Source organism: Bombina bombina, chromosome 4 (genome assembly GCF_027579735.1).
Source record: "Bombina bombina isolate aBomBom1 chromosome 4, aBomBom1.pri, whole genome shotgun sequence".
NCBI classification, from domain to species: Eukaryota; Metazoa; Chordata; class Amphibia; order Anura; family Bombinatoridae; genus Bombina; species Bombina bombina.
Window position 1 is genome coordinate 648,562,008 of NC_069502.1, and position 10,000 is coordinate 648,572,007.

General features: G+C 42.1%; 1 protein-coding gene across 6 annotated transcripts in view; it reads left to right on the forward strand.

The window, feature by feature from the left end:
- Positions 1-10,000, forward strand: part of PTPRK (protein tyrosine phosphatase receptor type K) — an 865,926-nt gene that overhangs the window by 264,170 nt on the left and 591,756 nt on the right. For 3 of the 6 annotated variants that reach the window (XM_053710703.1, XM_053710704.1, XM_053710707.1), the window contains exon 3: positions 4,003-4,274. The exons of the other annotated variants lie outside the window; for them this stretch is intronic. In XM_053710703.1, coding sequence (XP_053566678.1) covers positions 4,003-4,274 — 272 coding nt within the window. The remainder of the gene's footprint in view (positions 1-4,002; positions 4,275-10,000) is intronic. 6 annotated transcript variants of the gene reach the window in all.

Genomic DNA, 10,000 nt, shown 5'->3' on the forward strand with positions numbered 1-10,000 from the left:
TCTTGCCAACCGTGGACTCTTCCGTTAAGACCAGACCTTCTGTCTCAAGGTCCTTTTTTCCATCAGGATCTGAAATCCTTAAATTTAAAGGTATGGAGATTGAACGCTTGATTCTTGGTCAAAGAGGTTTCTCTGACTCTGTGATTAATACTATGTTTCAGGCTCGTAAATCTGTATCCAGAGAGATATATTATAGAGTCTGGAAGACTTATATTTCTTGGTGTCTTTCTCATCATTTTTCTTGGCATTCTTTTAGAATACCGAGAATATTACAGTTTCTTCAGGATGGTTTAGATAAGGGTTTGTCCGCAAGTTCCTTGAAAGGACAAATCTCTGCTCTTTCTGTTCTTTTTCACAGAAAGATTGCTATTCTTCCTGATATTCATTGTTTTGTACAAGCTTTGGTTCGTATAAAGCCTGTCATTAAGTCAATTTCTCCTCCTTGGAGTTTGAATTTGGTTCTGGGGGCTCTTCAAGCTCCTCCATTTGAACCTATGCATTCATTGGACATTAAATTACTTTCTTGGAAAGTTTTGTTCCTTTTGGCCATCTCTTCTGCCAGAAGAGTTTCTGAATTATCTGCTCTTTCTTGTGAGTCTCCTTTTCTGATTTTTCATCAGGATAAGGCGGTGTTGCGAACTTCTTTTGAATTTTTACCTAAGTTGTGAATTCCAACAACATTAGTAGAGACATTGTGGTTCCTTCATTATGTCCTAATCCTAAGAATTCTAAGGAGAAATCGTTGCATTCTTTGGATATTGTTAGAGCTTTGAAATATTATGTTGAAGCTACTAAGTCTTTCCGAAAGACTTCTAGTTTATTTGTTATCTTTTCCGGTTCTAGAAAGGCCAGAAAACTTCTGCCATTTCTTTGGCATCTTGGTTGAAATCTTTAATTCACTATGTTGAGTCGAGTAAATCTCCGCCTCAGAGGATTACAGCTCATTCTACTAGGTCAGTTTCTACTTCCTGGGCGTTTAGGAATGAAGCTTCGGTTGATCAGATTTGCAAAGCAGCAACTTGGTCCTCTTTGCATACTTTTACCAAATTCTACCATTTTGATGTATTTTCTTCTTCTGAAGCAGTTTTTGGTAGAAAAGTACTTTAGGCTGCGGTTTCAGTTTGAATCTTCTGCTTATGTTTTTCATTAAACTTTATTTTGGGTGTGGATTATTTTCAGCAGGAATTGGCTGTCTTTATTTTATCCCTCCCTCTCTAGTGACTCTTGTGTGGAAAGATCCACATCTTGGGTAGTCATTATCCCATACGTCACTAGCTCATGGACTCTTGCTAATTACATGAAAGAAAACATAATTTATGTAAGAACTTACCTGATAAATTCATTTCTTTCATATTAGCAAGAGTCCATGAGGCCCGCCCTTTTTTGTGGTGGTTATGATTTTTTTGTATAAAGCACAATTATTCCAATTCCTTATTTTATATGCTTTCGCACTTTTTTCTTATCACCCCACTTCTTGGCTATTCGTTAAACTGAATTGTGGGTGTGGTGAGGGGTGTATTTATAGGCATTTTAAGGTTTGGGAAACTTTGCCCCTCCTGGTAGGAATGTATATCCCATACGTCACTAGCTCATGGACTCTTGCTAATATGAAAGAAATGAATTTATCAGGTAAGTTCTTACATAAATTATGTTTTTCATCCGGGGGAGTGGGAGCTCCATCCGGAGGTGTTTGCACAATTTATTCATCAATGGGGCACACCAGAATTGGATCTGATGGCATCTCGTCAGAATGCCAAACTTCCTTGTTACGGGTCCAGATCAAGGGATCCTCAAGCAGTACTGATCGATGCTCTAGCAGTACCGTGGTCGTTTAACCTGTCTTATGTGTTACCTCCTTTTCCTCTCTTTCCTCGTCTGATTGCCAGAATCAAACAGGAGAGGGCTTCTGTAATTTTGATAGCACCTGCGTGGCCACGCAGGACTTGGTATGCAGATCTGGTGGAAATGTCATCTCTGCCACCATGGAAACTGCCACTGAGACAGGACCTTCTTATTCAGGGTCCATGCCAACATCCAAATCTATTTTCTCTGCGGCTGACTGCCTGGAGATTGAACGCTTGATTTTATCTACGCGGGGATTCTCTGAGTCGGTCATAGATACCTTGATTCAGGCTTGAAAGCCTGTCACTAGGAAAATTTATCATAAGATATGGCGTAAAAATCTTTATTGTTGCGAATCCAAAGGCTACTCATGGAGTAAGATCAGGATTCCTAGGATTTTGTCCTTTCTCCAAGAAGGATTGGAGGAAGGGGTTATCAGCTAGTTCCTTAAAGGGACAGATTTTTGCTTTGTCAATCTTACTGCACAAGCGTCTGGCAGATGTCCCAGATGTTCAGTCGTTTTGTCAGGCCTTTGGTTAGAATTAAGCCTGTGTTTAAACCTGTTGCTCCGCCATGGAGTTTGAATTTAGTTCTTAAAGTTCAAGAGGTTCCGTTTGAACCTATGCATTCCATAGATATTAAACTTCTATCTTGGAAAGTTCTGTTTTTGGTTGCTATCTCTTCTGCTCAGAGAGTTTCTGAGCTATCTGCATTACAATGCGACTCGCCTTATCTTATATTCCATTCTGATAAGGTGGTTTTGCGTACCAAACCTGGATTCCTTCCTAAGGTTGTTTCTAATAAGAATATTAATCAGGAAATTGTTGTTCCTTCTCTGTGTCCTAACCCTTCTTCTAAGAAGGAGCATCTGTTACATAATTTGGACGTGGTTCGTGCCTTGAAGTTTTACTTGCAAGTGACCAAGGATTTCCGTCAAACATCTTCTCTGTTTGTTGTCTATTCTGGAAGCGTAGAGGTCAAAAAGCTACGGCTACCTCTTTCTTTTTGGCTGAAATTCATCATCCGTTTGGCATACGAGACTGCTGGATAGCAGCCTCCTGAAAGGATTACAGCTCATTCTACTAGAGCGGTGGCTTCCACATGGGCTTTTAAAAACGATGCTTCTGTTGAACAGATTTGTAATGCTGCGACTTGGTCTTCCCTTCATACCTTTTCCAAATTTTACAAATTTGATACTTTTGCTTCTTCGGAGGCTATTTTTGGGAGAAAAGTTCTTCAAGCAGTGGTGCCTTCTGTTTAGGTATCTGTCTTGTCTCTCCCGTTCATCCGTGTCCTGTAGCTTTGGTATTGTATCCCACAAGTAAAGGATGAATCCGTGGACTCGTATCTTATAGAAGAAAAGTAAATTTATGCTTACCTGATAAATTAATTTCTTCTATGATAAGACAAGTCCACGGCCCGCCCTGTCAATTTAAGACAGATTATATTTTTTTATTTAAAACTTCAGTCACCTTGGCACCTTTTAGTTTCTCCTTTTTCTTCTTATACCTTCGGTCGAATGTCTGGGGAGTGGAGTCAAGGGAGGAGCTATATAGACAGCTCTGTTGTGGTGCTCTTTGCCACTTGCTGTTAGCAGGAGGATAATATCCCACAAGTAAAGGATGAATCTGTGGACTTGTCATATCATAGAAGAAATTAATTTATCAGGTAAGCATAAATTTACTTTTTTTTTATATTGCAAAAAACCTAAAGCAGGGGTTGATTCATTTCAAGTATGGTATGCAGCAAGAATATTCTGGAGTCATGGGTTCCTCTAATTTCCAGCTAAATGAGCCTACAAGATCATTGAGGAGCAATATATTCTTTTCAGTTATATAAAGAATGCTTTAAAATATGAGAAACAGATAAAAAAGAAAAATCTAGGCGTTTAGCTCACTGGATTTGTCAATCAGTTGAATGTGTGACACTTATATTTATAAGTGTCCTGTATTTCGTAATATCTTAATGGCAGACTGTTTTAGTGGTTGAGGCTTTTTTATAATAATGAATATTGCAAGTATCTTTTATTTGTCCCTGTCTGCATAAAATATTAGTTGTACCATAGTTTCTTGGTTTCTTTGGCAAGTTATTATACTGAACAATGTGGTAGTAAGGATCTGTAACTTTATATTTGACATATTTAACTTGTTTATGTTGCAGGGTCTTATATGGTGGTTGAATCCTCAAAACATGATCCTGGAGAAAAGGCTCGTCTACAGCTTCCTACGATGAAGGAAAATGATACACATTGCATTGATTTCAGCTATCTGCTGTACAGTGCGAAGCGGGATAGTCCAGGGACCCTGAATATTTTTGTACGAGTAAACAAAGGACCTCTTGCCAATCCCATCTGGAATGTTACTGTGTCTACGGGCAAAGACTGGCTGAGGGCAGAGCTAGCGGTTAGCACATTTTGGCCAAATGAATATCAGGTAAAGCCACGCTAATCTTTTATCTTAACAATATTGTGAATAAAACCTATTAATTCTAATGCTATGATTATATTTCCATTTTCAGATTTAGAAAGGCTTTAGGAGAGATGGTCAGCTTTCTCCAACATAGGTGTGTCCGGTCCACGGCGTCATCCTTACTTGTGGGATATTCTCTTCCCCAACAGGAAATGGCAAAGAGCCTAGCAAAGCTGGTCACATGATCCCTCCTAGGCTCCGCCTACCCCAGTCATTCTCTTTGCCGTTGTACAGGCAACATCTCCACGGAGATGGCTTAGAGTTTTTTAGTGTTTAACTGTAGTTTTTATTATTCAATCAAGAGTTTGTTATTTTAAAATAGTGCTGGTATGTACTATTTACTCTGAAACAGAAAAGAGATGAAGATTTCTGTTTGTAAGAGGAAAATGATTTTAGCAACCGTTACTAAAATCGATGGCTGTTCCACACAGGACTGTTGAGAGGAATTAACTTCAGTTGGGGGAACAGTGAGCAGACTTTTGCTGCTTGAGGTATGACACATTCTAACAAGACGATGTAATGCTGGAAGCTGTCATTTTCCCTATGGGATCCGGTAAGCCATTTTTATTACAGAGTAAATAAGGGCTTCACAAGGGCTTGTTAAGACTGTAGACATTTTCTGGGCTAAATCGATTCATATATAAACATATTTAGCCTTGAGGAATCATTTATTCTGGGTATTTTTGTAAAATAATATCGGCAGGCACTGTTTTAGACACCTTATTCTCTAGGGGCTTTCCCTAATCATAGGCAGAGCCTCATTTTCGCGCCGGTATTGCGCACTTGTTTTTGAGAAGCATGACATGCAGTCGCATGTGTGAGGAGCTCTGATACATAAAAAAGACTTTCTGAAGGCGTCATTTGGTATCGTATTCCCCTTGGGCTTGGTTGGGTCTCAGCAAAGCAGATACCAGGGACTGTAAAGGGGTTAAAGATAAAAACGGCTCCGGTTCCGTTATTTTAAGGGTTAAAGCTTCCAAATTTGGTGTGCAATACTTTTAAGGCTTTAAGACACTGTGGTGAAATTTTGGTGAATTTTGAACAATTCCTTCATACTTTTTCGCAATTGCAGTAATAAAGTGTGTTCAGTTTAAAATTTAAAGTGACAGTAACGGTTTTATTTTAAAACGTTTTTTGTACTTTGTTATCAAGTTTATGCCTGTTTAACATGTCTGAACTACCAGATAGACTGTGTTCTGAATGTGGGGAAGCCAAGGTTCCTTCTCATTTAAATAGATGTGATTTATGTGACACTGAAAATGATGCCCAAGATGATTTCTTAAGTGAGGGGAGTAAGCATGGTACTGCATCATTCCCTCCTTCGTCTACACCAGTCTTGCCCACTCAGGAGGCCCCTAGTACATCTAGCGCGCCAATACTCCTTACTATGCAACAATTAACGGCTGTAATGGATAATTCTATCAAAAACATTTTAGCCAAAATGCCCACTTATCAGCGTAAGCGCGACTGCTCTGTTTTAGATACTGAAGAGCATGAGGACGCTGATGATAATGGTTCTGATATGCCCCTACACCAGTCTGAGGGGGCCAGGGAGGTTTTGTCTGAGGGAGAAATTTCAGATTCAGGGAAAATTTCTCAACAAGCTGAACCCGATGTGATTACATTTAAATTTAAGTTGGAACATCTCCGCGCTCTGCTTAAGGAGGTGTTATCCACTCTGGATGATTGTGAGAATTTGATCATCCCAGAGAAACTATGTAAAATGGACAAGTTCCTAGAGGTCCCGGGGCCCCCAGAAGCTTTTCCTATACCCAAGCGGGTGGCGGACATTGTAAATAAAGAATGGGAAAGGCCCGGTATACCTTTCGTCCCTCCCCCCATATTTAAAAAATTGTTTCCCATGGTCGACCCCAGAAAGGACTTATGGCAGACAGTCCCCAAGGTCGAGGGGGCGGTTTCTACTTTAAACAAACGCACCACTATACCCATAGAAGATAGTTGTGCTTTCAAAGATCCTATGGATAAAAAATTAGAAGGTTTGCTTAAAAAGATGTTTGTTCAGCAAGGTTACCTTCTACAACCAATTTCATGCATTGTCCCTGTCACTACAGCCGCGTGTTTCTGGTTCGATGAGCTAGAAAAGGCGATCGATAGTGATTCTCCTCCTTATGAGGAGATTATGGACAGAATCCGTGCTCTCAAATTGGCTAATTCTTTCACCCTAGACGCCACTTTGCAATTGGCTAGGTTAGCGGCGAAAAATTCTGGGTTTGCTATTGTGGCGCGCAGAGCGCTTTGGTTGAAATCTTGGTCAGCGGATGCGTCTTCCAAGAACAAATTGCTTAACATTCCTTTCAAGGGGAAAACGCTGTTTGGCCCTGACTTGAAAGAGATTATCTCTGATATCACTGGGGGTAAGGGCCACGCCCTTCCTCAGGATAGGTCTTTCAAGGCCAAAAATAAACCTAATTTTCGTCCCTTTCGTAGAAACGGACCAGCCCCAAGTGCTACGTCCTCTAAGCAAGAGGGTAATACTTCTCAAGCCAAGCCAGCCTGGAGACCAATGCAAGGCTGGAACAAGGGAAAGCAGGCCAAGAAGCCTGCCACTGCTACCAAGACAGCATGAAATGTTGGCCCCCGATCCGGGACCGGATCTGGTGGGGGGCAGACTCTCTCTCTTCGCTCAGGCTTGGGCAAGAGATGTTCTGGATCCTTGGGCACTAGAAATAGTCTCCCAAGATATCTTCTGGAATTCAAGGGGCTTCCCCCAAGGGGGAGGTTCCACAGGTCTCAATTGTCTTCAGACCACATAAAGAGACAGGCATTCTTACATTGTGTAGAAGACCTGTTAAAAATGGGAGTGATTCATCCTGTTCCATTAGGAGAACAAGGGATGGGGTTCTACTCCAATCTGTTCGTAGTTCCCAAAAAAGAGGGAACGTTCAGACCAATCTTGGATCTCAAGATCCTAAACAAGTTTCTCAAGGTTCCATCGTTCAAAATGGAAACTATTCGAACAATTCTTCCTTCCATCCAGGAAGGTCAATTCATGACCACGGTGGATTTAAAGGATGCGTATCTACATATTCCTATCCACAAGGAACATCATCGGTTCCTAAGGTTCGCATTCCTGGACAAGCATTACCAGTTCGTGGCACTTCCTTTCGGATTAGCCACTGCTCCAAGGATTTTCACAAAGGTACTAGGGTCCCTTCTAGCGGTACTAAGACCAAGGGGCATTGCAGTAGTACCTTACTTGGACGACATTCTGATTCAAGCGTCGTCCCTTCCTCAAGCAAAGGCTCACACGGACATAGTCCTAGCCTTTCTCAGATCTCACGGATGGAAAGTGAACGTAGAAAAGAGTTCTCTATCTCCGTCAACAAGGGTTCCCTTCTTGGGAACAATAATAGACTCCTTAGAAATGAGGATTTTTCTGACAGAGGCCAGAAAAACAAAACTTCTAAACTCTTGTCAAACACTTCATTCCGTTCCTCTTCCTTCCATAGCGCAGTGCATGGAAGTAATAGGTTTGATGGTAGCGGCAATGGACATAGTTCCTTTTGCGCGCATTCATCTAAGACCATTACAACTGTGCATGCTCAGTCAGTGGAATGGGGACTATACAGACTTGTCTCCGACGATTCAAGTAAATCAGAGGACCAGAGACTCACTCCGTTGGTGGCTGTCCCTGGACAACCTGTCACAAGGGATGACCTTCCGCAGACCAGAGTGGGTCATTGTCACGACCGACGCCAGTCTGATGGGCTGGGGCGCGGTCTGGGGACCCCTGAAAGCTCAGGGTCTTTGGTCTCGGGAAGAATCTCTTCTACCTATAAATATTCTGGAACTGAGAGCGATATTCAATGCTCTCAAGGCTTGGCCTCAGCTAGCAAAGGCCAAGTTCATACGGTTTCAATCAGACAACATGACGACTGTTGCGTACATCAACCATCAGGGGGGAACAAGGAGTTCCCTGGCGATGGAAGAAGTGACCAAAATCATTCAATGGGCGGAGACTCACTCCTGCCACCTGTCTGCAATCCACATTCCAGGAGTGGAAAATTGGGAAGCGGATTTTCTGAGTCGTCAGACATTACATCCGGGGGAGTGGGAACTCCATCCGGAAATCTTTGCCCAAATTACTCAATTGTGGGGCATTCCAGACATGGATCTGATGGCCTCTCGTCAGAACTTCAAGGTTCCTTGCTACGGGTCCAGATCCAGGGATCCCAAGGCGACTCTAGTAGATGCACTAGTAGCACCTTGGACCTTCAAACTAGCTTATGTATTCCCGCCGTTTCCTCTCATCCCCAGGCTGGTAGCCAGGATCAATCAGGAGAGGGCGTCGGTGATCTTGATAGCTCCTGCGTGGCCACGCAGGACTTGGTATGCAGATCTGGTGAATATGTCATCGGCTCCACCATGGAAGCTACCTTTGAGACGAGACCTTCTTGTTCAAGGTCCGTTCGAACATCCGAATCTGGTCTCACTCCAGCTGACTGCTTGGAGATTGAACGCTTGATCTTATCAAGACGAGGGTTCTCAGATTCTGTTATTGATACTCTTGTTCAGGCCAGAAAGCCTGTAACTAGAAAAATTTACCACAAAATATGGAAAAATTATATCTGTTGGTGTGAATCTAAAGGATTCCCTTGGAACAAGGTAAAGATTCCTAAGATTCTATCCTTTCTTCAAGAAGGATTGGAGAAAGGATTATCGGCAAGTTCCTTGAAGGGACAGATTTCTGCCTTGTCTGTGTTACTTCACAAAAAGCTGGCAGCTGTGCCAGATGTTCAAGCCTTTGTTCAGGCTCTGGTTAGAATCAAGCCTGTTTACAAACCTTTGACTCCTCCTTGGAGTCTCAACTTAGTTCTTTCAGTTCTTCAGGGGGTTCCGTTTGAACCCTTGCATTCCGTTGATATTAAGTTATTATCTTGGAAAGTTTTGTTTTTGGTTGCAATTTCTTCTGCTAGAAGAGTTTCAGAATTATCTGCTCTGCAGTGTTCTCCTCCTTATCTGGTTTTCCATGCAGATAAGGTGGTTTTACGTACTAAACCTGGTTTTCTTCCGAAAGTTGTTTCTAACAAAAACATTAACCAGGAGATAGTCGTGCCTTCTTTGTGTCCGAATCCAGTTTCAAAGAAGGAACGTTTGTTGCACAATTTGGATGTTGTTCGCGCTCTAAAATTCTATTTAGATGCTACAAAGGATTTTAGACAAACATCTTCCTTGTTTGTTGTTTATTCTGGTAAAAGGAGAGGTCAAAAAGCAACTTCTACCTCTCTCTCTTTTTGGATTAAAAGCATCATCAGATTGGCTTATGAGACTGCCGGACGGCAGCCTCCTGAAAGAATCACAGCTCATTCCACTAGGGCTGTGGCTTCCACATGGGCCTTCAAGAACGAGGCTTCTGTTGATCAGATATGTAGGGCAGCGACTTGGTCTTCACTGCACACTTTTACCAAATTTTACAAGTTTGATACTTTTGCTTCTTCTGAGGCTATTTTTGGGAGAAAGGTTTTGCAAGCCGTGGTGCCTTCCATTTAGGTGACCTGATTTGCTCCCTCCCTTCATCCGTGTCCTAAAGCTTTGGTATTGGTTCCCACAAGTAAGGATGACGCCGTGGACCGGACACACCTATGTTGGAGAAAACAGAATTTATGTTTACCTGATAAATTACTTTCTCCAACGGTGTGTCCGGTCCACGGCCCGCCCTGGTTTTTTAA